We start from the raw sequence: 27,794 nt of genomic DNA, 5'->3' as shown, positions 1-27,794 counted from the left end.
TTAAGAGGCTGCTTTTCATTTGCATATTAAACGCGCATTAAGACGTTAAGACGCTGGAGTACGATTAGTGACGCTCCTTTGCAGACACTTAAAACTACTGCAAATGGAATTCAACAAATCTGGAAATCTCCCTTACCGTGTTTCCTGTGGCATTAATTCCTGCAAGAAAGATTAGTTGTCCTGCTCCGAGAGAACTAGCGAGGCTTATCCTGATTTGAGAGAGAGGCTGATGTACATCGCTGGTAAGAAAGAAAACGCAAATACTTGGTACAACAACAAAGAATAAGAGAAAAATTTAACGATAATCAGTAAAACCCAAAAGACCAATTTCGATATATTAAAATTCAGCCTAACACAATAGACCTCAGCACGAGTTTCTGGGGAATAAACCCCACAAACTCTAATCTTTTACCCAGAGCCTCGTACTGAGCTGAGGTCTATTGTTTTAGGCTGAATTTTAATATGTCGAAATTGGTCTACTGTTGAACAGTACTGCTTTGCCATTTTTATGATCAAAGTAAACAACTTATTTTCTTTTTTTCGTCTCCAAATTTTTTGAAAGAAATAGAAAACAAGCTATCCGCGTTTCTATCGAGTTATAAAACACTCGTGGAAGTTTGGGAGAACTCGAAAAAGTTTAATTCGCAGCATGTATAAAAATGGGTGATTTGTATGAAGTAGTTTTCATACTTACGTGAAATAAACATAAAACAATATCGTGAGAATGATTCCGATGATGGAAAGAGCCAAGCCTACATAACTGAGAATCCTCAATATCTTCTCGTCTGTCGTTGTGATCTGGTTTACAAATTAGCAACAGAAAACAAGCAACATAAATTTGTGCCAATGAGTCGATCATGTTATGTTTCACGAGTTATATCAACTGACTGCACGGCAGTTAAACTTCGATATGCTATTTTTTGCTTCAGTAGCCCCCACCCCCCGGTCAGCCTAATTAGCACTCCGCTTAGTCCGATAAGGATTGTGATTAGACCCAGCATTCATCTGTAGGTAGGAGAATTAAGCGAAAAGGAAAACCAAAACCCAACGAACATGTTTTGTTTTATTTTTTACAGAATTTTAAAAGTAAGCTGCAAACAGAATATAAAACATGGAAATTCAATTTTGTGCCTTAATGTTTTAATTGGGACACAAATTTCTGATTCATACTCAGAATTCCAACTCAAACTCAAATATACAAGTGGAATATATAAACGATCCTGTATTTGAACTGCGGAGAAAGATATGAGGATTGATCATCACAGTCATACACATAGGCTTTAATATTTTGACACTCCGACAGAAAAAATTCAGTAAAGATTAACTACTCTTACTTTTACCTCAAGGTTATCACCATAGTCGAATAAAACAGCGAAGTGAGTCAAATGATTACAGCTGCATTCTGTTTGTCCTGAGCTGCTCTTCGATCTCACAACATGGCATCCTTCCCCTGACCAGCCGTCTGAACTAAAAGGAAGAGTTTATAAAATATCGCAAGCAAATTGTTTATCCCAATAAAAACCACTCTTCATATGGAAGAAAAAATAATAAAGACTTACTGCTTCTGTGATGCTCGTTATGTTATTTGTGAAATCCGCCAGAAAAATCTTTTCACTAAAATTTAACAAAGCCTGATCGAGTTGCTGAAGTCTGCAGCGTTACATATGTGTATCAAAACTTGTTGAGATGGCAACTTTACAGGGCTTTACTCGTTTGTGTTCCCGGTTTTTGTGGAATGGAAAACAAGAAATACTTCAAGTACCCCTGCTCAACATTGTAACAGTACCACTACCATGAACTTCGTTATCAACAAGAATAACAAAAACAACGTTAAAAACGACAACAACAACAATGACGACGACGAAGACAGTACCAACCGCAACACTGAACAACAGCAACAACGGCTATAAGCCTCTCGTGCAGACACTCATTTAGTTCGTGAGGAATTTTTTCCCCAACGAACGACGTTTCGATATAGCTTCTATACACCGCAGCTTCTCGATGAGGATTTAAAAGGACCATTTTAAATGTCTCACAAACTCGACGCGTTAGTATTTTTGATATCTCGCGAACTTTTTTGAAGTTCCAAAGTGCAGACTTCCTGCAGGCTCAGGCACACTTTGATTGGTTAACGCAAAGATTTTTTTGTTTCAGCAGAAGTTCGTTGGGGAGCATGAGTGAAAACAGTGTCTGTTTACGGAAAACAGCGAAACTTGAAACGTTATCAATTAATGATTGTTACTGATGCAAGTCGCACTGAAACTGGAAGAACCCGATGGATGTCAATGCTCAGCTAGCCTGAGTCGGACCTCGTGTGCGATGCTTGCATTTTTTTTTATGGAGTACAGTAACGGAAGCAGCGTTCAGGTTTTGCCTTTAAAGCAAAGTAATATAAATGTAACTTGTAGTAGGTAAAATTATGAATGTAGCTTGACACTCACTTTTTTCCGCTGTTGTCACTCCAAAACATGCAATGTCTCTTGCCTTCAGCAACCTGCAATAGATCCGGTAAACCTTTTTAAACAAATATCCTACTTTTCAGTAACAAATTACATCCAAGCACGGACGAACAGTAATGTAATTATAGCTGATTTTAACTGGAAGCTTTGCTTCCTTTCTTTACGATTTGTTTCTTTCTTACAACCTTTAGATTCCTGAACTTAAGGGTGATATTCTGCTGCAGCTTTTCTGGTTTTGGATCCATCGTGGCTGCCATTATCATGGTGTCAAGTCTCCTTAATAGAACACAAGTACAAAAAACTTGTTACTGATCGTACTCTAAGTTGCTGTTAAAGAAAAAATTGCCTTTTGACCATCTACATCGGATACACAAACAGCAGCAACAACAACCAAACAGTATAAGACGATGAGTATGTTTTTAGACAAATGAACTTCTTCGCTAATTACTTGTTTTTAGGAGCATCATTATTGGATGGAATCGATTGAAGTAGCTCATGAAGATCCTTGTACAGGACACCAACCAGCAACGAATCTATAGGTTGAAATAACAAAAATATTGGTGAAACCATTTTTATAACAAGCCTGAACAACAAAAGAAAAGTCATACTTCTTGAAATAAATGTTATTAATTTACCTCATTTTTGTTTCTTCGATGAGGACCTTGTTTGAACAGCGAAAAGTTTGTGTATGAAAAGGTATCAGCAAATTATCAAGGCAACTTTATGCAGGGAAGGTGGTTACCCGCAATTGAGAAGTATACCATCTTAGTGCAACAGAAAGTTTCCTGGTCGCTTTTTGTCAGCTGGAGACATTGCCGGGCCACTGATGAGTCACACAGTACTTTGAACGGGCTTTATACTTCATGTGTTTTAATGATTTTAATGATTTTAATGACACGTTTTAGCCAACCAAATGTAAAATTTGAACAACAACAACAAATCGATTGTTGGGCTCTCTATTTCCTTTACACTTTTTGTACAATGTATCTTGAATAAAGCTGTTTTGCTAACCGTTGTTGAGGAAATTCCTGGACGAGATGTTGATGAAGTTATGTTGTTCTGTTCCCTTGAGAATGAAATCTCTAGTATCTCGGTGGAAGAATCGCTGAATATGCAGAACTGTCAAGATATGTTGTGGACAGATTACTATTCACAATAAAACTAATTAAAAGTAATTATAATCCGTCAATCCGTTAATCCCATAATTCTTTATCTATTGAGGTTTGAATTCTCCCGTAAACGAACATGGCGAAAAAGTGCCAAAGATAATAAATTATTTTGTCATTTATTTTTCACAGATCTGGATACTGAAAGTTAAATTTCTACTCACTGAGCTTGTTCTGCTCAATGGTTAGTTGAGGCATTGATTCATTGAGGTGGTAATGGCCGTACTTGAGGGAAAAGTCTTCGAAAGCAGCGACCACTCTGAAGATAGATCCCTCTCTGTCCTGCTCTGTCTTTAAGTGAGATATGTCTCTTAACTGTTTAGTGGTATTTCCTAGCAGATTGACGGCATCCTAAAAAAAAAAACCAGCACAGCAAATACGTGTAGGATGCTATGTCTTTAAATATGTAATTAGAGTGAACGAAACATGAAACAAATGCATTGTTAAATTAGATTCATGAAGAGGAAACGAACCGTTTTTTCTTTATGAACTGGGGGGACTTCTGTTGCCCCCCCCAACTATCTCAAATGATATCAACTCAATATGTAAGTTAGCAAACTTGTATGACGTCAAATCTTGCTGAAATGACATCACATTTTAAACTGTCCACCATACACGCTGGTTTTTAATGCAAAATAAGTCAAAATGTCCGGTAACCAAATGGTAAATGACGGAAATCACGAAATGTACGCATGTGTAGTTGCGCTTGGTGATTTATCGCCACGAGTGATATTTATTACGGTAATTGAACTAGGTGGGGTGTAATTTGGTCTCAAATCATACGCGTGATTTCAAAATCGAACGAGCGCGTAGCGCGAGTTCGATTTAAAATCACAAGTATGATTTCAGACCAAAATTTCACGATATGGAGTTCAATTGCCACTTTATTAGATTCAATGATTTTGAAATTACACAATTTTATGGCCTTAAATTTTAGATTTTTGTGTATTGTTCCAGTTGCCGGTTTGTTCAAAATAGCGGAACCAGAAACGCCTTTACGTCTCATTTAGAATGGAAAATGATGTCATGTGGCGAAAACTCATTCGGACATGACAAAGAAACAAGCAGTTCTGAAGTCAGAACGAAAATAGTCCACTTCATGCATAAAAGTTCAATTCTCGTCTCCTGAATCAATGATGGAGGCCTTCCTTTCTTCTGTGGTTGAGGCCGAGACTTTTCGTTGTCTTTGGGGAAGGAATTTGACGGTGCAGCCGGTGTAATTCTGCGATAGATTTCTTTTGAGTTTTGAAACTCCCTCGAGCACGATGCTCAGTGGATAGTAGGTCTTTTTTTCTTCTTAAATTCCGTTTAATGGCATCATTTTAATGGCATCTCCGTTTCTTTTTGTGACCTCGGCGTAGGACTAAATATTCAGGACCTTGTCAAGTTCTTGCGGCGCCAGTTGTTTCAAGATATTTTCAAGATGGCGGTACTGGCACCAGCTTCGTAAGACGTTCGCTCATTTACTGTTTTGTGGAGCAGGGCGTATTTTGATTATGTTTATTCACAGCGACAGAGTTGAGCTCTTGTGTTTCTTCGTTTGAAACTACCGGAAACCTGGAAACATCTACCTTCTTGAGATGGCTCTGCATTTGCTGTTGTGTGTTTTTCGTTTGCTTATCTTTTATTGGACTCGGTATCATACAGTACAGCCCAAAAATAATGCACGCGCAAGAACTTCTTTTTGCTTCCGCAAGCCGGCAACTTCTTGCGGCTTCTTGCGGGTCGCTTGCGCTTGGATTCTGCAAGACGCAAGAACTTCTTTGCGGTTAGAAGTTATAACCGCAAGAACGTCTTTGCGGTAGGATTTTCAAACCGCAAGAACTTCTTTGCGCTAACATCTTAGCACGCGAAAATCCGTATCAAGAGAGCACCGTCTTGGGGACGGGTTCTAAAAAATACAACTAACAAACATACCTAAAAAAACAGAACTAGCGCCGGCACTTACTGTAAGAAGTATTAAAACGACAAATTCTTAACTCTTGACAATTTAAACTCTAAAGTTCAGTTCATACCACGAACTTTTCACGAGCCTAACTTAATTCAAATTTGGACCGATCCCCGGGAACGGCCAAAGAAAAAGTAATGAACGGATGCACGTTTGATGAAACTTCGAATTCGTTGATCGGCGTGAGCTGCTGTTTACATGTTCTACAAAGCTGTATTTTAATCCATCAAAACGTAAACAAATATAATAGAGGAAGAAGTTGATTCTCAGCCGTACCGACTAACAAACAAATCGTCGACCTTACTACGTATACGGCTACCGTTACACAAGAGATCTTGGGAAGTTTCTTAATGATGTGTCTAATATTATAAGTTCTAAAGTGTAAGCCATATAAAGTCTAAACGCTGTTGAAGTCGTCCTTGGAGAGAGTTTTCGTTTGCGAATAAATCAGTCGGTATATTTTATCACTGACAATGGGAAGATTTTGAAGATTTAATAAATAGGAATATCAAATCATCACGAATGACCCTAAATTCCGAAATGCATGAGCAGTTCGTACAATGTTTTTTACGAATCATTATGTAAAAAGAAACACTTTTCACTGGTTTCTTTAAAGTTAACTCTCCTTCTATTCGTCCATTCTTGTCACATATACTCCACGGTGTTTGAACAGGTAATCATTTTTAGTGATAATTTTCTTGTTTTTCTTGGCATTTGCTTGACATTATTCCGCATCAACTGTTTTGTATTCAAAAGCAAACCGACCGCCAACAATTTTGATTCTAAAAATAAGCCGCTTCCCGCTGCTTACAAACAACATCAATATTGCTCTTTAGTATAAATCTACTAGCGTTCTATCACAAATGCCGTTCTCTGATTGGTTACGCTACTCACTTTCTATTTTGTGATAGATAGTGAGTAGCGTAGCAGAGTGCCCTTGTTAACAAAATGACGGCCGCTTCTTGGCGTTTTCAAAGTATCTGTGAAGAGGATTTGGATGAAGTTTTGAACGACTGGTAGATTTATACTAAAACAACTAGACTATTCGCTCTCGATTTCTATGCGTAATACTTACATGCATGCTGGCCAAAATATAGCCCCTGTAAAACTTACTCAGACACTGGAAAGAAGTAGAGACCGGGATGCGCAAACTTTGATTTCCACCTACTTAGGCTTGATTTCCAAGAGCTTGGACGATATTTCCGAGTTTCAGAGACTTCAAACTAACTCGAGAAGACCTTGTTCTTCAGTGAAATCGAGCAGCGAAAAATAATCCAAAGCTTGGTTATTTGCATGGCGGCTAAAATATAGCTTACTTAGACACTGGAAAGAAGCAGAGATCGGGTTGCGCAAACTTTGATTTTGACCTACTTACACTTGTTTTCCAAGAACTTGGACGATGTTTCCGAGTTCCAGGGATTTCAAACGAACTCGCAAAGACCTTGTCCTTCTTTGAAATCGGCAGGGGAAAAGTAATCGAAAGCTTGATTATATCCATGGTGGTCGGAAATATAGCTCCTGTTAAACTTACTCAGGCACTGGAAAGAAGCAGAGACCGGGCTACGTACACCTCGATTTTGATCAACTTAGGCTTGATTTCCAAGACCTTGGACGACATATCCGAGTCCCGGGTACCTTAAACTAATTCGCAAAAACCTTGTCCTTCAGTGAAATTGACAAGCGAAAAATAATCGAAAACTTGGTTATGTGCATGCTGGCCAAAATATAGCTTACTCAGACACTGGAAAGAAGCCGAGACCGGACTGCGCAAACTTTGATTTTGACCTAATTAGACGATGTCCAAGAGCTTGGACAATATTTCCAAGTTCCAGAGACTTCAAACTAACTTGAGAAGACCTTGTCCTTCAGTGAAATCGACAACAGAAAAATAATCAAAAGCTTGGTTATATGCATGGTGGCCCCATATATAGCTCCTGTTGTACTTACTCAGACACTGGAGGGAAGCAGAGACCGGGCTGCGCAGAGCTTGATTTTGACCTACCTAGGCTTGATTTCCAAGGGCTTGGACGGTGTTTCCGAGTTTAGAGATCGGCAGGGGAAAAATAGTCGAAAGCTTAGTTATATACATGGTGGCCGAAATTATAGCTTCTGTTGGACTTACTCAGACACTGGAAAGAAGCAGACCGGACTACGCACACCTTGATTTTGATCAACTTAGGCGTGATTTCCGAGACCTTGGACGATATACCCGAGTCCCAGGTACTTTAAACTAACATAAAGACCTTGTACTTCACTGAAATTGACAAGCGAAAAATAATCGAAAGCTTGGCTATGTGCCTGCTGGCCGGAATATAGCCACTGTTAAACTTTCTCAGACACTGGAAAGAAGCAGAGACCGGGCTGTGTAAACTTTGATTTCCACCTACTTAGCCTTTATATCTGCAAGAGCTTGGACGATATTTCCGAGTCCCAGGGACTTCAAATTAATTCGCGAAGACCTTGTCCTTCAGTAAAATCGAAAAGCGAAAAATAATCGAAAGTTTGGTTATTTGCATGGTGGCCGAAATATAGCTCACTCAGACACTGGAAAGAAGCAGAGACCGGGTTGCGCACACCTTGATTTTGACCTACTTAAGCTTAATTTCCAAGACCTTGGACGATATTTGCGAGTCCCAGGGACTTCAAACTAACTCGCAAAGGCCTTGTCTTTTAGTGAAATTGACAAGCGAAAAATAATCGACGGCTTGGTTATGTGCATGGTGGCCGAAATATAGCCCCTGTTAAACTTACTCAGACACTGGAGAGAAGCAGAGACCGGGCTACGCACACCTTGATTTTGACCTACTTAGACTTGACTTCCAAGAGCTAGGACGATATTTTCGGGTCCCGGCCCAGGGACTTCAAACTAACTCGCAAAGACCTTGTCCTTCAGTGAAATTGAAAAGGGAACAATAATCGAAAGCTTGTGAGTTGACTTGGGCTGCGCCCTTGTCAACTATCACGAGATAGAAATCTCGAGCTCGTAATCTAATTGTTCAATATAACCTATTTAAAGTTTCGTCGTCGACTAATCAGAAGCTACTTATTTTGTTAAATATATTGAGGTTGGTTGCCAAAAAGGTTTAATAGAAACTGATTATACCTGTAAGGAATCTTCTTCCTTGGGGTCTGTTCTGTTAAACGCAGAAATAACGTTTCTCACCTAGAATGAAGATAACCGATTGAAGTAAGTTGGCATTCTACCTGACATGACTTCTAGTTGTGGAACAAAAGATAAGGCATGATTTGTCTTGAGGAAAGGCAAAATGGAACACACCCTAGGAAATAGGAGATTTGAACTTCCTAGCATGCAGTTTTTGACATTCATGAGGAAAAAAAGAAGGTTGCAGGAGTTGTTGACACCATCTTCTTATAATGTGCGAACTATTTAAACTGATAAGCATTCTGCAAACGATAACGTCAGGTGCAGATTCAAGGGCTTTACGATGTAAGGATACACAATTTGAATAACTCAAGTCGTGATCCCATGTATAAAATGGGTAAAGTCTTTAAAAGACTATAAAATGCATTGGGCATGCAGTCTGCATTTTAGCTATATAGCGACATATGTCATGGAAACAAAGTTATTTCAATAACTGTCTTTAAAAGAGAAAATTGGACAATGAGGTAGTTTAAAGAATAACTGGAATGCTCACAGTTGTGCAGATATTTGTGAAACAGTGCTGGAATCTGTACGTACCAATTCTTCGGTCCAAGAGATGTTTTGTGATTTATCGCTAGCGTCCTTTGATGCTGTTGTTGATGATGCTACTGATGGTGTTACCGTTGCTATTACTGGCATTCCTGCCATTGATGACGATCTCGTAGATGCAGATGCTGGTGGTGATCTTGTTGATACTGTTACTGATGGTGCTATAGATAACGTTGATGTTGATGATGATGATTTCGATGGTGCTGATGACAATGATGCTGATGGTGATTGTGAAATTAGTGATGTTGTGATTTCTGATAATGTCACTGATGAAAATGGTGTTATTGTTCTTGATGATGATAATAGTGATGATGATGCTGGTGTTGTTTGTAATAGTGAGGTTTCTGCATGAGGGTGTAAAATAAACGTTAGAATACATGTATAGTCAAACAAAAATGAGAAGCCTTTACCTTGTATATGTACAATGTATGTTTAGCACTGCTGCATGAGTTGGCCCTTATCAAACTTGTGGATCGTATAGAGTAGTCGCACGGGCTCGACTAGATACGAAAACCTCGATCTGATGTTGAGCTGTGACTGGTCCATTGTCACGCAAGGGTGTTAACCTCGCCTTTATGTCGAGACCTTATTAGCATACGGGATGACGTCATCACGTGACCTAACAATTGATGGATGTGTGTCACGCAACAATAAAAATAACGCCAGACGTTTGACATTTTTTAAACAACTCTATACTTCTTTGTTGATTGTTTCAATGACCTCAAGCACAATCACTTGATTGGTTTGTGTAATAATAATGTCGGAAAAGATAAAAGAAAAATGCGAGGCAGACGGTTCAAAGTTGTTTTCTCTGTAGCATTAACTATTTTCTATATTTTTTTTGTGGATTTTTATAACGTGACAGAGTGTCTGCATAACAATGATAATATACTCTGGATCTATATAGCGATAATAAATCTCAGCTGGACCAATAAAAATCCTCAAGCAATACTAGAAAACTTCTGTTCGTTCATAGGATTTCACGCTCGGAGGCTCTGAGGCCTGAAAGATAGTCGCAAATCGATTAGTCTTTCTTTCGCGGGGGAGGGGGAGGGGGGAGAGGAGGGGAGAAAAATACGTCAATTTGAGTTATTTTGCTCTATTTACTTTTTTGCTCTATACTTTGATCCACTTTGATCTAAATGTGTCTCAGTGAGACCCTTGCAACAACGCAGACGCATTTGGCCAGCTACTCACCGTTGTAAAAATGGCAAAGTTTTGAGAATGTCGTTGGCGCTTTAGTGGAGGCAATAACATTTTTGGTGCAAAAACATTTACCACCTTGGCAAGTCTGGTTACTCCGGATGCCGTTGCAGTTCAGAGTGCCTCTCCTATTGTTATTATTACACGTCTTGTTGTAGCGTTCTCCGTTACATTCCAGACTACATTCACCACCTCTACAAGTCTGGTCACACCGTTCGGCGTTGCAGGTCAATGTACATATCCCATTGTCATTATCACACGTCTGGTTGCAGCGTTCTCCGTTACCTTCCAGACTACATTCACCACCTCTGCAAGTCTGGTCACACCTTTCGCCGTTGCAGGTCAGAGTACATTTCTTACTGTTATCAAGACACGTCTGCCTGCAGCGTTTTCTGCTACATTCCAGACTACATATACCACCTTTGCAAGTCTGGTCACACCTTTCGCCGTTGTAGGTCAGAGTACATTTCTTACTGTTATCACGACACGTCTGCCTGCAGCGTTTTCTGTTACATTCCAGACTACATATACCACCTTTGCAAGTCTGCACACAATTTTTTCCGTCGCAATATGGACTAGACACTGTAGACATCTCCTGGGCATTGTTGCAAGTCTGCTCGATGTGTTGGCCGTCACATTTCAGATCACATTTTTCACCGTTGCATGTCTGCATACATATTTTTCCGTTGCAGTTCAGTTTTTTCTGAGCGCTATGGCAGGTGAACATTTTACCTAAAAATAAATTTAATGTCTTTATGCAAATGCAGTCAATGTACCATGTCATATTACAGAATAGAAACACTCGTGAAACATGTTTATAATATAGATAGGACCCTTCGCTCACTCTGATCGGTCAAAAACCCATGTTTCATCAGAGTATAAAACATAGAAAAAGCGTGTTTTATTGTTTTTCGCCACATTACCTCTGGTCAAAATTTCTGTTAGGGATGGCGAAAAACATTTTCTTTGAAGAAATTTATGATGGAGTTCTCTGCGAAGCAGCAGAAAGTTTTGAAGACGAGATTAATATAACAAATAAAGAAGAAGAAGCTAAAACAGTCGAAAAGTCGCGTTTTGTCGAGCTATTGAAGGACGACCTCGACGTTATCGTTGACAGTGCCGAGGCACAAGCCACCAAGAACACAACAAAATGGGGAGTGAAACTATTTGAAGGTAGGCTGAAAATCATTTATTATAATTTTCTGTACATTTGCAACAATTTCAGCAACAAGCTAGAAACCTATACACCGCAAAGATAAACAAAATGGATGAGAAGCTACATGTACAAAACATAAACAATTTACAACGAGAAAACTTTAGTGTTCTGTTTGAATAAAACTAAACTCAATGTATTTTTCAAGCTGGTGTTATGACAGAGGTGTGGATAAAAAGCTTTCCGAGCGGATTGACATGGAGTTGGACCAGGTTTTGCGGCGATTTTGTGCAGAAGCTCGGGCGAAGGATGGCTAATTATACAGTCGCTCCTCATAACTGGCCATAAGAAATGCAATTGTACGGTTCTTAAACAACCCTCCATACAATAGAGGCATAAAAATAACAAAAGGTGAAGCCTTTCAGTTGTCTAATAAAATGCTCAATTCCAAAATTAAGGTCTAGAAAAAGGACGGCAAAGAGAACATAAAACATAAGCCAGGAGATCTCTGACGATGTCTGGTATGAAAATTGCCTGCGAACAGGCGTCTGGCGAGGACGGAAATAAACATTCGGCGAGCGAGAAGCAGAAGAATGAGCGAAGCCATCGGAGCCGGACAGGAACAAGTCCAAGATATCAGGCGCATGTTTTTCCGCAGTAGTTATCTCTTTGTATGAAAGGGTATTGCTACAGAATATTACAGAATATTGGATGTGTGAATGTTACGGTACAACGTTTTGGAGTATGTATGCGTGTGTGTGAATGTGTGTGTGTGCGCGTGTATGCATGTATGTATGTATGAGCTCCCTGAAACGTCACTAATATTTGCATTACGTTCAAGTTGGGCGGTGGTGTGATTGACACACCTTTTCTCGTAAATAATCCACATTTATATGGCAAAGCTTAGCCTAATTTCGAGAAATTTTGTAATATATGTGCCAAGCCGGAGGCTAATGTTGATATAACACAACGTTATGCATGTAATTATCTTAATAATGTTATAAGATTCATAACTTTTGAACAAACTTTGCACTCTCTATGGTAGCTTTTTTCCCCGCGAATAGTGACTCCTGTAATTGGAATTTTCATTTCTGTTTGGTTAGCGCGCATAATCCTAGAATGACTGAGGGCATGAACTTACTTCGAGATTCCTCCGGAACTGATGGTATATTTGACAACGTACCCCGTTGTTTGCAGAAAGTAGCAGTCTTGTTTTGGCCAATCAGGATAGAGATAGCGGTCATACTTCAAAATAAATTACACTACATTAGACCATCTTCGCTCCTGATGGGGAGCATAGGGGGTCAACCATGGACCTCCACCTGACTCTATTTTTGGTAGTTCTCTTTGCCTCTATCCAAGTGGTATTCTTCTTGGCGAGCTCGTCTTGCACACTTCGCCTTCAGGATTGCTTTAGGCGGCCTCTTCTTCTGAACCCCTGAGGGTTCCACTCGAGGGCGGAACGGGTGATGTTATCCTCAGGCTTCCGTAGTGTATGCCCGATCCAATTCCACTTTCTTCTCTTAATGCTTTCTTCTATACGATGTTGTTGTGTCCTTTCCCATAGTTCTTCATTTGAAATGACCTCTGGCCAACGGATATTCAGGATCTTCCTTAAACATTAGTTGATAAATGTCTGCAATTTCTTGATCAGTAGTTTCGTCGGTTTCCAGGTTTCCGAACCATACAGAAGGGCAGACTTCACGTTCGTATTGAAAATCCTAAGCTTTTTTTGCAATCTGATACATTTTTCCTTCCACACAGGCATAAGCATCGAGAATGTCGATTGCGCGTTCCTTATCATGGCTGTTATGTCCTCATCAGTTCCACTATAGTTTCGTTGATGATGCTTCTCAAATACCTGAACTCGGACACTCTTTCAACAGCTTCCCCATGAAGTTCCAATGATTCTTGTTGCCTCACGCCAATCCGTATCTTCTTTGTTTTCTGGATGTTGATTTTGAGCCCTACCTGACCAGCATTGTCTTGTAATCTTTCTCCTTTCACTTTCATATCAGCTAGTCGGTGTGTTAGTAAGCAAAGATGGTCAGTATAGTCCAAGTCTTTTAAGCGTTGGGTCAGTGACCACTGGGGTCCCAAACATTGGCAATTTGATCGACGCAAGAATGATCCTTTCTAAATCCGGCCTGCTGGTCTCTCAGGGCTTCGTCAACAGCCACCTTCATTCGCGTCAATACGACCCGGGTGAAGACTTCGCTGGGTATTGAGAGCAACATTATTCCCCTCCAGTTACCACACAAACTAAGGCCGCCTTTCTTTGCCAGCTTTACCAGAAGACCTCTCTTCCTGTCGTCTGGAATCTATTCTTTCTCCCATACGAAATTTAAAATTGTTTGCAGTGCTTCCACAGTACAAGGACCTCCCCCCTTCAATGCTTCATGACGGTTGTTATCCACCCCTGGGGCTTTGGCATCCTTCAGTCGAGTGAGGGCTGTTCTAATATCTCCTCTGGAAATAGGTCCTGTGCTGATGTTCAGGGGAGCGTCTGCAGGTCGGGGATCTGTTAATTGGCGTGAGGCTAGTCTGTTCAATACGGATTCAAAACGCCTCTTCCATCGCTAAAGCTCATAATAAATGGAGTTAGATAAACCGAGCACTCCCGAGGACACTATTTGCCCACATTAAGATTATTTTACGCAAAGGCAAGCACACAATTTTGCAAAACGCATAAAATTAAAAGCTGATAGCTCTAGACCGGCACCCGTGTAACTCATTCTCTCGACCATTCTTTGTCTTCTTTGTTTCTTTGCTTCTTTGCCTCTTTGCTTCTTTGCTTCTTGTGCTGGTACTTGTTTGTTCAGGCTCGCTTCTATTACAAGATATGTTTTCAATCTCTAAGTATTGGCTCTTCCAGGGACTATGGTTGAAATATTTCGTGAACATGTTGCTTACTTGCATTCTATATTGTGACGTCGGGCTCCGGTTGTTTTATTACTGTTCGCAAGCACGGCAGTGTGTTGCTTCTTAATCACGAATATCATATTTATCTTCGTCCAGTTATTCTATAGAGACTGCAATAACTTTACTTCGAGAAAGCTATACGTTCTGTCGAGAGACGTTCTTATGTTTCTTGCTTTAATTTGATCGGGCGCAGTCAAAGGAGAAACAACAATTATTACGGCAATTAACAACATGGCGACTACAGTAAATTGCCTCGGGACAGACTTGCTTTTAAGCAGGACAGACCTGCTTAAAAGCAAGTCTGCCTTAAAAACATTAGATAAACGTCGCAATAGATACTATAATAATTCATAGATAAAGCTAACGTCAAATAGAGACATTGAAGCCCACTTTGTTGAATTTTCCTGTGCTTTCGTTTGATTTATGATTGCATGCCAGCTTTTTTGCTTCGCATGAATAGAAATAAAAATTGATGAATTGAAAGAACAGGTATTTGTAACCATTAGCCAGCGCGGTATCGAAATTATTTAAAATTAAGTATTTTATATACATGAATAATTAGAAATGTAATAAAATTTGGGCTCACAACTTAGAAAACTAGAATGACAACCAGTCGTTTAGTCGGATGGTGAGTGGTCGAAACGACAAGCAAACTGTTTTGAGGCTATTTAATGAAGGGTTAAATACAATAACTGACTGATCATGAAGTCAAATGTGACACGAAGAAGCAACATAGGTTTTCTGAAATAGCAGGCAAAGACTGAATGAAGTTTACACTTACTTATTATTCCGGATCAATTTAATTCCAGCGTCATATTTAAACAAACGAAGGTAATTTTTCTGAATTAGTCCAACGCTTAGTAAATAACTTTTGTGGTTAACTTAGACAGACACAAAAGTGAACTTTTCAAAATGAGCGATTCCAAACAATAATTCAGACAGGAATTTAACTTATTTTAGCGGTAATAAATAATACATTTTTAGAAGTCGGACTTCATGCCTTCTTTTTTGTTGTCTATTTCCAATCTACTTGTATTACTGTAGGTAGTTTGTTGTCATCAAAATTTAGAGCGGACACATGAGAGATTATAGTGAAGAATGATCATCGCAGTAAATTTTCCAATTTAAGCAACTGAAGAGAAGAAGCCTGAACAAATCAGGGCTTCAACGGGATTCGAACCCGTGACCTCCGCGATACCGGTGTGATGCTCTACCAACTGAGCTGTGAAGCCACACATTGGGAGCGTGGTCAATTTGTGGCTTCATAGCTCAATTGGTAGAGCATCAATAAATTGACCTCGCTGAAGCCCTGATTTTTTCAGGCTTCTTCTTTCCAGTTGCTTAAATTGGAACATTTACTGCGATGATCATTCTTCACTATCATCTACAACCGCAGTTCATATATGAATTATTTCATATAAACTTCACATCACATGAGAGATTAGCCCTTTGCACCTGTTGGTAATGTGCCCTGTCAATCATAAAGGACAGGTTCCCTTACTTAGCGGTTTCTCGGATGAAAGGACCAGAATTGCCGTCAAAGTAACAAACAGACTTGATGTCAAATAGCTTAAAAGGAAAGTGAAAGGAGCGCAGAGGCTTCTATGTCCGGCACAACTTCGGTGAGAAGAAGTCGGAAATGTAATGCCTAAGAAAAGCAGTCGAGTGTTTGCTCGAAGTGGTTTCTAAGGACACAGTGGTCATATAATACGGAACTAAAATACATACTTGAAATCTAGACGAGACCTTTTTGAAGAAAAACGCTTTGGAGCTGCTTGTAATTTCAAAGATGTTAACATGGATGTAATATAAAACCAGTCATTCATTTAAAGCCCCGTATATCTGGAAGCTTCCCATTTCATTGACCTACTGACCGTATCTTATATCATGGAACTCATTCGGTCACAGTTATATCATAAAACATTTGCTTTGTCGTGAGAGGGTAGGATTACTGGCCACTGTTAGAGCTGCTGGAGCAAAAGGTTAAACAAAATTGAATTGATACTCACTCGAAATGAGGATTGACAGCAAGGCTGTGGCCAGCATTTTTACGTTGCCTTTTGTCATGGATCAATAACTTTCTTTAGTGTCTTATCAACCAAAACAATTCCTACAAACAGCAACATGCAATATGCCTTTGAGCCGTCCTCAACAGTTTACACCGTCTGACCGGCTGCATTAGTAGAGGGATATGGGAACTATGGCAGCCTACAAAAGCGGTTGCGACGTATTACATCTGTACTTTAGCAATTAAGACGCAAGATAAATGGATGTCATGTTCGTGTCGGCAAAATGTGCAGAAGAACACGTGCTAAACCCGGTTAGGTGAAGTGTTTTTGTCATTAAAGAAGATAGTTGTTGATGATTAGTACTTTCGAATACGGGAACACGAAGAATGCCATGCTCTCCGTGTCAGAATAGCCATAAAGAATGGTCACTGTTAATGGCCCAATGTAGCAAGTGTAGTTAGGGACACATTATACGGCTATACACTCCACTGATTAACGAAAGCTTAACATAATCAAAGTGGCTGTGAGCCACTGAACTCGGATAATGATTTATGAAAGGCTGAGAATGGAGTTTTTGTATCAATTAAATAAAGCGAGTCCATTCATAGCTTATGTCCTAACGTCCTCCTATCCTATCCTATATCTCTTTATGCCATAAGGCACATAAGGCTTTGACATTCTCTTTCCAACCACTACGGTTTGTTGCGAGGTTTCTAACATTCGCCCATGACTGCCACCCAGCTGTTTTCCTTTCATCTTCAACCATTCTCCTCCATGTTGTTTTGGGTCGACCAGGCCTTTTTTTCCCTTCTGGCCTCCATTCCAAAGCTGTGACGCAATGTTCCTCTTTGTCTTTCCTCCTTATATGTCCAATCCAATTCCATCTTCTACGTCTGATTTCATCGCTCGTTCTGTTCACTCTTGTGTTCTCCTGAATTTGTTGGTGGGAGATGGTCTGAGGCCACCTTATTCTTAAAATCCTCTTCATGCACTTGTATTGGAAACCGTCCAGCTTCTTTGCTTCTGTTTTCGTAAGTTTCCAAGCTTCACAGCCATACATCAAAACTGACCTAACAATTCCAATTTCAAATCCTGGTTTCGAGCTTCGGATTCACGATCGAAGCTGTCGGCTTTTGGGTTTCCTTTCGGCTTTGACCCAAATGCGTCATTCTGCTACTGTGAGCCCTCGTCGTTTCACCAATGTTGGTAGCAATTTGAATGTCTTCGGTTTCTGTAATAAACTTGTTTTTACGGGAGTGGGTTATCAACCCCCAGCCCAACCCCCAACCTAGGGGACCAGGGAGGTCACACTTCGTCTGGCCTCTACCCTTCAACCTGTTCGGCATGGGTGACCCTACCAGGGGTACAAGACTCCAGCCGACATAGCTCAAGGGGTCACTGAGACACACAAACCATCCCACCGCGATAAGGTGGTGACCTCGTGGGATGTTATGTCCTAACATAATCGCTCAAAATTAAGTTTAGATCGAGTTGTGCAGTCTCCCGCTACTCCAGCTCCCTTGAGTGACGAATGACGCCATTGTCGAACATTCAAACAGATCCACGAATGAACAAATGAGAAACATTATCAGAAAAACAATAATTCACCTCCGCTTGAACGAGGTCAGCGACGACTTATAAGCTGGAACCAGCCATAGACTCGTAAGACTTTCGCGCGACTCTATTTACATGAGCCTGCTGTTTTAACAACCCGGCGTTTTTGTAGAAAGCAATATAATAAATATGTTACGCTGTACTTCTTAGATGCCTATGTAGCGCAGAGGAGTAAAAGATCGCCGAACAACCGAGAGGTTATGGGTTCGAATCCAAAAACACAACTTTTGTTTTCCGTTGAAACATCACCTGAAGCTAAGCTTTTAATCATTCGAGAATTCGTCCAGCACATCGATCGATCTCGAATTCAAGGTATGTGAACCTTATTCGAGCCCTAAGTTATCAATAGTGTCAGATGGTATTGCGAGGGAATAACGACGAACACTTTCCCCGTACAGTCGAATCGACGAGGATGAACCTTGAAGTCTTTCCCTTACAGACCTTACAATCGTATAAATGAGACTTGTGTCCTGGTGTTACGTTCAGGTCAATCATACGGGTTGCTACTTCTATTGACCAGCATTGAAATGGTTTAACAGCGAGAACTTCGAGCTAAAAAACATATGCTCGCCCTCGTGGAGAAACGATGATCCACGAATATGAAACATTGCCACCCGTGACCGAAACAAATATAAATAGCTTAGTGAATAAATCTTTTCCGACTTGGGCGCAAGCGACGGCAACCGCTTTATTTACTGGTCAGCGGATGTAGAAAACGTTAACAGGAATAGAAGAACGAAAGGACGGAAGGAAGGAAGAAGTGCCGTGTTCCACCCATACCTATATCGTCATTATACGAGTTAAAAAGCACAAAAATTGGTCGCGGGCTGGTCGATAGAGGCTTCTTCTGTGATGAATGATGGATGTAACAATTACCAGTTTTCATGTGACGTCATCATTTTCCAAAATTGAAAATTACCAATCCATGGAAAGTTTTAGTTTCATCGATTTTTAGTTAGTGCCTCTCAGAGCGGCACCGACATGGCGTCACTATACAAAGCTCCTTCTCTCTCTCTCTCTCTCTCTCTCTCTCTCTCTCTCTCTCTCTCTCTCTCTCTCTCTATATATATATATATATATATATATATGGGTAAAACACTTCTCCAAATATCACGCGACTGAAAAACCGCATCGATCTAAATCTCGGCGAGGTTTGTGTATATATCAATCATCTATCATATCCAAGATTCTTAACTTAATTTATTTATCTCGTGACAGTTTAAACCACTAATAGAACACGCTGGGCCAGCTCTGACCCACAAAGACTCTTTACGATTTAACTTTGTGTTCTTAATTTCGTCGAGTTTAAATTTTACAACATGACAGACATCACAGGGGCAGGCTTAATTTTTAAAACCTTGAAATAAATAACCTTTTCTGATTCGATACTTCAAAAAAGTGATCACAATATTAGGTTTTTGCTCGAAATAGTGAGATATTGGGGTAGGAATAGAATTATTGAATTAAGCTTACTGTTGACATACAGACGTGTCTTGAAAAACATATTTCGTACCAGCGTCGCTTTTAACAAAACCACGAAAAGGTATTCATATATACATAAACTTTATTTTGCACCGTAAAGCTAATTAAATGATAATTAATATCTTAAAGATCTCTTCTTTTAGTTAGCGCTCCTAAGCCTTCAAACGTAAAACTGACAATGTTTCCTGAACTGAATTAGCTGCCTTCATGTACGCAAACTTCACCTGTCATTTAGCAGATCACGGACTTTAATATTGTGTTCAGGCTTTCTCGATATTCCTATTGGTTACTGAGGAAATAACAAATAGAATTTTTGTCGATCTTCGTCAGACGAGAAGCCCTAAAAGAAGTAGTATTTGAATTATCAAAAAAGCGCTTTGACGTAATGATAATCTAGGAACATTGTAGCCGCGTTTCGTGAAATTTTGGCTCATCTACGTCGACGTAGTCCTCTATAGGCCCTTTGCAGCTGCGGTCACGTGACCAAATTTTTCCTAGAAAATTTTTATATTATGGGCTATAACTTAAAGAATGGCAGAAATGGAAAGAGCGCATCGAAAATACTAAAATGGCCAAGTTTGAGGCCCCTGGAATTAAAGAGTAAGTTTATGCGACAGTTTGAATTTTAGGAAAATTTAGAAGATTTGTATGGAAAATGTTGCCGGAGAGCAAGGCCTTGCTTTCCAACAACTTTTTCCATACAAATCTTCTTATTCTTTTAAAAATTCAGACCGTCATAAAATCTCATTTTTTAATGATGGGGGTCTCAAACTTGGCCATTTTTATATTTCCGACATGCTTTTTCCATTTCTGGCATTCGTTAAGATATAGCCCATAATTTTATGAAAAATAGGTCACGTGATGGCTTAGCTGCAAAGGGCCTATTAATTCGCTTCAAGGAAGGGAATCCGCGAAAAAATAAAGCGAGTTTTCGATTGGTTTCTAAGGTTTTGTAAGGTTATCACATCTTATCAGAGGTTGTTTACATGGTCATTCAGTAGACTGATGAAACAGAAGCTTGAAACGGTTACCCCAAGTAATTAAAAATAGCCCATTGAAATTCGCGGGGGATATGATTTCACAGCCAGATTAGTTGTCATTACTGGGAAATATTGGGATCCAAGGAAAGTCTTCTGGCAAGGCAAACAGAAACGAAAAAAAGCGCTAGCCAGCGAAAGAAAAAAAAATGTGGGGAAATTTTTAAAATAACCTGCTAGGGAAGCAACCAAAATCGATCAAACGGCGATCCAAAATAGGCCATGAGTAGGATCAGCTTTTGATGGAGTACAATACTTTCAACCTTTTTTGGAGGTTGCATGGTCGAAGCACAAGTCTTGTCGCTGGCTGTGAGTTTCTCCTTCTTGCTTTGATCTAGGTCACCTAGATGAAAGCTTGGACAGAACGGTTCTGTCCAAGTTCAACGAGCTTACAGCAACTCTTTCAGATTATAACTAAAAAATTACTGATGCTTGACTTAACCGAATCCATCGAGCAACTACCTTGCGAGCAGCAACACTCTTTCGATGTAAACAAACTATTGTATGCAGATCTGTTAATTTGTAATTGAACTCCCCTTATGAAGTTATCCTTGAGAAATCCACGGGGAGCCCATTGTTTAAACAGAATTATAACACCTTTTCTAGAAAATAGCCCTTCTTCTATATATCTGGCGATCATTTAACGATTTTAGATTTAACTTTTTCACAAAGCTTTAAGTCGATGTAAAAAGTTAATTAACCTGGAGATAGGTCTCCTCATCGTATTTTACATTCATTATAATTACAACTTGAATCCAGCCAACAGAAATGTTTCCGACTGACTATGAAGATATAAAAACATTGACATATGTTGATAACGTAAAATTAACCATGATAACGGTGATCATGACTGTAGGTAGCTTTTCATTTACATGTCTATGCACATTATTCTTCAGGCATCAAACAATTCAGTCTGGCGGAAAACCACCTGAGCTTCATAAATGTTAAGTATTCAAATATTCAGAGGGAGTAGGACGAGCAAACCACCTGTCATAACACATCTCCCTTATAACTTCCGCTTATTAAGTGTTTAATAGCAGGAAATTCATGAAGAAACACTCCTATAGCCTGAATGTAACCAGACTCACCATAAACACTATATTATGCCGATTGAGCTTCACTCCGTTTAACGCTTACATCATAATTGCTGGGAAGTTGGAGTTGTGCATAATTATTTTTTATAAATTGTGTTTGCATCTTATTCAAGCTAACTTTCATATAAATTACTTATGAGCGCCTGAACACAAACCAACTTCATAAAACGCTTGATATTTTCATGAAAAAACAAAAAAAATTAAAGCTGAACTCAAACTTAAAAGACTCTAAAAGCTTTTTTTTATTATTATTTTTTTTTACTGAAACCATTGTTTTTTTTTTTTTTTAACTTAAAGGAATAAAAAAAAAAAATTAATTGCGCAGAAATGAGTCGATAGCCGAATAATATAAAACCGTCTGGTGTAAACTGAAAGCTTCATCGCATTTTGTTCAGGGTTGTAGACCTTATGACAACCAAAACATCCAAACAAAACTGAGACCAATTCAGATAAACGAATGTTGTGGGTTTCGTATATAAGTAACACTATTGTCAGCAACAGAAGATGAAGTTTATACTTACAAAAGAAGACGATTACTAAGAGAGTTCTGACCGCCATCAGTCTGAAATTGTTTCTCATGGTCCTTGTGCGTGCTTCGCTGCTTCGAAATTAACCAAACGGAGGTAAGGTAACAATTCTGATTCCAATGCTTTTTCAAACACCACCGACATACATTGACAATTTGCTTTTATAGATGGCTGTGCGAAAGATGGTTGTGTTGGAAGAGGACGTTAAGCATCATCTTTTAAATAAGCTCAACTTGCATGACAGATGATTGACGTATTATTCCACCGTTGTGACGACATTTGCTATTCAATGCGTCGATGACGTAAAAGAAACCGTTTACTAGACAGCATTGCAAGGAGACGGAGAATCTTTTGTCCAACAAAGACGAGTAGGATAAAAAAAAGTCGTAATAAAATCGACCGTGTTCATGAATTACGCGCAGGCGGTATGGATCGTGATCAATGAGGAAATGCTGTCCGCTGTGTTAGGTTTAACAGTCGTAGACTTTAAACAAACTTTGCACGTTCACGGCTTGCTCTCAAAATTTTCTGCGGATTTTCGAAATACCGCGTTTTTTAGGTCTACAATATAAATTAAATGAGATTACATCCCAAATCTGCACACGCAAAAAGTTCTCAAAGTATCCAGGCTTTACGTGGATTGTCAGGGGAATGACGGGGATCTGTATGTCCGCAACTTTAAAAGTACATCTGGACTTGTGATTGATCCTGAAGAAAATCAGGTATTATTGCTATAACACTGTTGGTTTCTTTTCAAAGTAAGATCGATTTTGGTAAGATAAATACGGATAGCGAAAGCGCAGGCCATTATTTTATTTTTAGAAGCTCTCTAACAACAACTAAAACGACTATCATTATTTTAATTTGTCAAAGCAGAAGTAAATATTTTTGTTTTGACCTGATTCTTGTTACAAGTGAAATTCAGGCTACGCACAAAACGAGAGACCCTGCAAAACTGCCCGGGCTTCTTCGATGGACTTGGCCGTAGTGGGTCTTGTTTAAGGAAACTTGAAAGTGTTCCTAGAATGTGTTAGATTTCCTATTGAAAATGACTAAATTTAATAACCGTTGGCAAAACGTTAAGTTAACAGTTGTGAGCTTTTACCTAGGCTATTATCTGAATAGCCTTACGGTTGGAAAAACTACCAATGGAGAATCTTCTTTTACAAGAGTCTTATCTGTATCCTCAGGGTTGAAATATACTATAGCAGCCGAAGATTTACAAATAGATTGCCACTTTTAGTCGCTACCTTTGTTCAATTTCTCTATCTTTGCATAAAAGGTCATCACTATGTCGAAATCACTTCGATTAAACTGTTATTATTCTTTTTTTAATGTTAAGTTTAGTTTGACATTAATTCCCAAATGTACATTTTAGTTTGTTATTTTGTTTCCTTGTCGCACCTGTAAACTAGCTCGTGCGTGTGTGGACGGCTCTGCTTAATTATCAAGTCTATGGGACGCATCGTAACCATGATATTTAAGTGTGCGAGCAAGTAAAATTAACTATGTCTATGTATATGTCGAAACTGTTGGAGTTTTGTAAGGAGAGATTCCATCGTTTACGCTTGGACCAATCCTGAAAACGTTGAGCCTTGCTCTGATACGCTCTGTAATCTGAGGATGAAACAATAGTACAAAGTCAAGCAAAACTGCGAGCAATAAGTCTTTTCTTGAAGGTTTTTCCTAATGTAGGCTAAAGCGTAAAGGCACCAGACAGCCTACAACGAAACAACAACTTAAGATAGATATTTCAAAGTATCATAGCATAAAACCTAAACCTAAACCTGTTATCACACCCTTAAATTAAACTGCACGTGGAACTTGAGAAACTCTTGAACTCACTGAATATATCTGCTCCTTAAAATGCTTTCCGGTGAAATTAAGCGAATGAGATAGAGCCATTCCCAACATTTTAAAGTTTTATTTCTCGAACATTGCGACATGCTGGCGAGGGAGTTCATCGACCGCTCGCAGGTCGGTACTCTTACCTGAATGTTGCTCACACAGTGAAAGAAAAAAATCAGGAATCCCTGTTAGAGAAAGGAACGGTTGCATTAATTTTATATAGAACATCAAATTATTTTGTCGTCAGCTCTATATCTGCATAAGGATAAAAGGGCAGTTTTTTGGCACTCGGATTTTTTTGGGTGAATGTTTACTTTTTTTAATTTTCTGGTCTTTCCTGTCTCACGATATGATACAAACAGCTATTAAGAAAGTAATTCAAGGATCAAAATAATCATAATAAGCTAGAGATAGCATGATAAGGTAATAATAATAATAAGGTAAACCATAGAAAAAATATCTTTATATAACTGAATTTTCTCATTCTTATCGTAAAAAAACTCCTAAAAGTCTGTGATGATTAATAAATTTTAAAATGAGGATTAAAGAAACCTACCTGAGTGGAGTAAAGTATCGTAAAAGTGTAAACAAAAGCTTTGTGCAGAGGCGACAGGATAGCAAACAACCACGTGACCCCCAGGAAAGGAATCAGCACCGCGCATGCCTTGATGTCAAGTCTGCAAGGAGACAACGTTATCAGTACTCTAAGCTGCTTTTAATAAATGGCGCTGTTAAATCAAAAAGACACACAAGCAGGCTATTAGTACAATCATCGATCGCCTCTGCTCGAGAGCTAGGACGAACTTTTCGTATTCGTTGAAAACTATTAATTACCGTATCTGCTGACTGTGGGTCTCTTCTGTTGGTTGGATTGTGGTCGTTTTCTTAATTACTCGCACGAGCATCGATATGTTAACCTTGGTATAAAAGATAAAGAAAGTTTATAATACTTGATAAGATTGAAAGCTAAGACTGGGAGCTTTCAGCTGCGAAAGCAAAAATAAAAGTAAATAAAGCAACTTTACTGGTGCACGGTTACCTTTTAAAGCTAGAAATTTGTTTGGCCGAGAACAAACACATATTACTTCGCCTTTCAATAGAACGCGAGCTCTGACTGAGCTCAAAGCCTTACAAACGATTGTGTTTTTTTTTATCTTAACTTCAAAAACTTGATCGATCGATTTGTTGCAACTGAAGTTATTTGATTATGAGAAACCTAAGACAGAAAACAGTCTTTTTTAGATAAACCCGAGATAAGATTTACTTACAACATCGATCATCGCCACAAATGCAACAAATATCCAGATCAGATTGTTATCTGAAGTCATCCAGCAGCTTGAGCCAAAATCAACAATTCATTATGGAACAGCGAACAACAAAAAAACACCTGTAATTTGTCTAAATGATGGTAGTTAAAAGGGCGAGAAGCTATTAATCTCTATTAAAAATTGGATCATTGGATAATCCAATTAAGGAGTTTTCATTGGCTTAGAAGCAGGGATGGCGCAGGGTTGGAGCAGTGGTGAGAGCGCTTGCCTCCCACCAATGTGGCCCGGGTTCGATTCCAGCCTGGTGCCATATGTGGGTTTAGTTTGCTGTTGGTTCTGGCCTTACTCCGACGGTTTTTCTCCAAGCTTAGGTCTCCGGTTTTCTTCCCTCCACAAAATCCAACATCTCCAAATTCCAATTCGACCAGGATAGAGCGCCCGCATGAAAACCGGCTAAGGCTGATGTGGCTTCCTCTCTAAATATTGTAGTTTATTTCATTTATTTGTTTTATAATTAGCCATCATGGTATATGCGCCATGGCACCATGCTCTACAAATATGGTAAGCATACGCATTATTTTTTGCGGCGATTTTATTCCTATTTAAGTTTAGTTTTCTACATTTTTCTTGGGGGCGGGGAGGGGGTGTTTTATTCCACTCCCGCTTGTTGGATAAGAGATGATTATAACCAACTTGGCTTTCTGCCCCTCGTCGGCTATCTATCATGCACGTCCAATGCGCGCTCGTGAAATAATTGTTAAATACAAACGAAATAAAAATTATGGCAAACTTACGAATCAAGTGTGGATAAGGGGATTAGAACCGAACAGAAATGCATTTCTTACCATTCGTCACTGACAAAACTCTGGATTCCATCTTTCCCTGCTGCAGCAATACTCAGCGAAATTGCGACCATAACAGCAGGAAGACCTGCAATGATATAAAAATGGAAAAGAAAATGAGGAAAAAATGCTAGCTACAACATGAATCATGTCAACCGATTGACAGTGTTAAGCAGGTATAACAACAAATAACTGAAAACAAACAAACAAACAAACAAACAAAAAAAACATTACACAATAACTTACACCATGACATGATATGATACATGGTCATCTTGTCGTTGATGTTGTCCTTGAAAACACACAAGTAAAGGTAGATTCCCTCGACGAGCGTCCAACAGAAAGCTGCCATTAGAAAATACTGCATAAGGGCCGCTACTGCAACACAAGCTCCCTGTAAAGAACCGAGGAAAATTAGTTACTGCTTAGCTGTTAGCTGCTCTAACAAGCTTGATCCTCTCCATATCAATGCACATTTACCTTGAAGTTTATTTACTCTGCCGACATGAACATTTGCAGCTGGAATCGCTTAACGAGACCGAGATTTCAACCTTCTCTTTAAAGTGCACCTAACCCTAAAATTTTTTTTTCGCTAAAACAAATCTAGGCTTTATTTGAAGCATTTGGGCGAAGAAATTTTTGAATTTGGTTGAATCCTCGATTTTCTATGCCCTTTCAAAGTCGCGATTAAGTGTTTCACGACCGCGTTTTAGGGAGTCTGGGGCGGCGGTACCTGATGACGTCTACCCAGGAACCAAACACAACAGCGCCTCAGTCAACTCTCTGTATTTGCTCGAGAAAATAGAACGCAAAACTAATCGTTCCGATGTATTTTGGGACTAAAACGTCCAAGTTTTGTCTCAGAATCATTTCTTTTTCGTCACTGGAGTCAGAGTTAAGTTTCGATTCGGAAGGCTCCGAAATAAACTTCGATCGAGCACGTTCGACAACTGTGAACTCACTGCTTAGAGCTTTGAGAGCAATTTACAATATTTTAAGCGACGACGGGGAAGACTTCTTTGCGGACGAGCTGCTGTATATTAGGAATAGAAAGCTAGATACGAAGTGGAGGAGCAGGCAAACGAAAAGCAGGAAAGAAAACTCAAGGACTGCTCTGGATCGTAATTTCGTCAACTAAACATAAGATTCCCACGCGTGTTTATAGCCCGTTTACATTTGTCCTTACCGAGAATGTATTTTGTCAAGGTTCTGTTAAATCCAGTTTGTGTTTTACTTTCAGTTGAATGCTTCATGTTTATAAGAGCGACGTACGTGTTGCAGTTTTCGAGACTTGATGACCTCCAAAACATTGGCTTCGATCGATTGAAAATCGTATTGTTTGGACCTGTATTTTTGAAGCTGCGGGAAGCAAGGCGGAAGGAAACATTTCGTACAATTACCGATTTCACATTGTCACACGTTTTAAGTCGTAACTCCAAATAATCAATGTAAATTGTTCTCAAAGTTTGCAGTGAAATTCGTCGGATAAGCGAAAAGGATGTGTTCCCTA

At 39.3% G+C, this 27,794-nt stretch overlaps 4 protein-coding genes across 6 annotated transcripts in view; all 4 read right to left on the bottom strand.

Annotated features, from left to right (window-relative positions):
• LOC145494466 (adhesion G protein-coupled receptor L4-like) overlaps window positions 1-9,347 on the bottom strand; it is a 42,659-nt gene extending 33,312 nt beyond the window's left edge. Inside the window, exons 1-10 of one of the 3 annotated variants that reach the window (XM_081473939.1) lie at window positions 9,274-9,347; window positions 8,677-8,736; window positions 3,790-3,976; window positions 3,471-3,578; window positions 2,908-2,992; window positions 2,645-2,735; window positions 2,442-2,494; window positions 1,335-1,467; window positions 695-798; window positions 137-239 (exon numbers count right to left, since the gene is read on the bottom strand). In XM_081473939.1, the coding sequence (XP_081330065.1) occupies window positions 137-239; window positions 695-798; window positions 1,335-1,467; window positions 2,442-2,494; window positions 2,645-2,735; window positions 2,908-2,992; window positions 3,471-3,578; window positions 3,790-3,823 (711 nt within the window). In that variant the 5' untranslated portion in view covers window positions 3,824-3,976; window positions 8,677-8,736; window positions 9,274-9,347. Of the gene's footprint in view, window positions 1-136; window positions 240-694; window positions 799-1,334; window positions 1,468-2,441; window positions 2,495-2,644; window positions 2,736-2,907; window positions 2,993-3,470; window positions 3,579-3,789; window positions 3,977-8,676; window positions 8,737-9,273 lie in introns of those variants that run through there. The other 2 variants (XM_081473938.1, XM_081473937.1) reach the window with 2 other exon arrangements.
• LOC145494123 (uncharacterized) lies at window positions 8,671-11,215 on the bottom strand. The gene is made up of 3 exons (XM_081473588.1): window positions 10,483-11,215; window positions 9,274-9,629; window positions 8,671-8,736 (listed from the first exon to the last, which is right to left on the bottom strand). Exons 1-3 carry the CDS (start codon window positions 11,213-11,215, stop codon window positions 8,671-8,673), a joined length of 1,155 nt encoding a protein of 384 aa, XP_081329714.1.
• A 5,994-nt stretch (window positions 11,216-17,209) lies between these two features.
• LOC145494122 (uncharacterized) lies at window positions 17,210-17,632 on the bottom strand. The gene has a single exon (XM_081473587.1). It carries the CDS (start codon window positions 17,630-17,632, stop codon window positions 17,210-17,212), a length of 423 nt encoding a protein of 140 aa, XP_081329713.1.
• Window positions 17,633-23,793: 6,161 nt separating this feature from the next.
• Window positions 23,794-27,794, bottom strand: part of LOC145494471 (adhesion G protein-coupled receptor L4-like) — a 35,986-nt gene continuing 31,985 nt past the window's right edge. The window contains exons 6-12 of the mRNA XM_081473942.1: window positions 26,531-26,678; window positions 26,288-26,372; window positions 25,443-25,509; window positions 25,009-25,091; window positions 24,731-24,851; window positions 24,318-24,359; window positions 23,794-23,943 (exon numbers count right to left, since the gene is read on the bottom strand). Of these exons, the coding sequence (XP_081330068.1) occupies window positions 23,839-23,943; window positions 24,318-24,359; window positions 24,731-24,851; window positions 25,009-25,091; window positions 25,443-25,509; window positions 26,288-26,372; window positions 26,531-26,678 (651 nt within the window). The 3' untranslated portion in view covers window positions 23,794-23,838. The remainder of the gene's footprint in view (window positions 23,944-24,317; window positions 24,360-24,730; window positions 24,852-25,008; window positions 25,092-25,442; window positions 25,510-26,287; window positions 26,373-26,530; window positions 26,679-27,794) is intronic.

The sequence above is a fragment of the Orbicella franksi genome, chromosome 8 (genome assembly GCF_964199315.1).
Source record: "Orbicella franksi chromosome 8, jaOrbFran1.1, whole genome shotgun sequence".
Classification (NCBI taxonomy): Eukaryota; Metazoa; Cnidaria; class Anthozoa; order Scleractinia; family Merulinidae; genus Orbicella; species Orbicella franksi.
The sequence above is the reverse complement of the archived record's forward strand: the minus strand, read 5'-3'. Positions and strand labels throughout refer to the sequence as shown.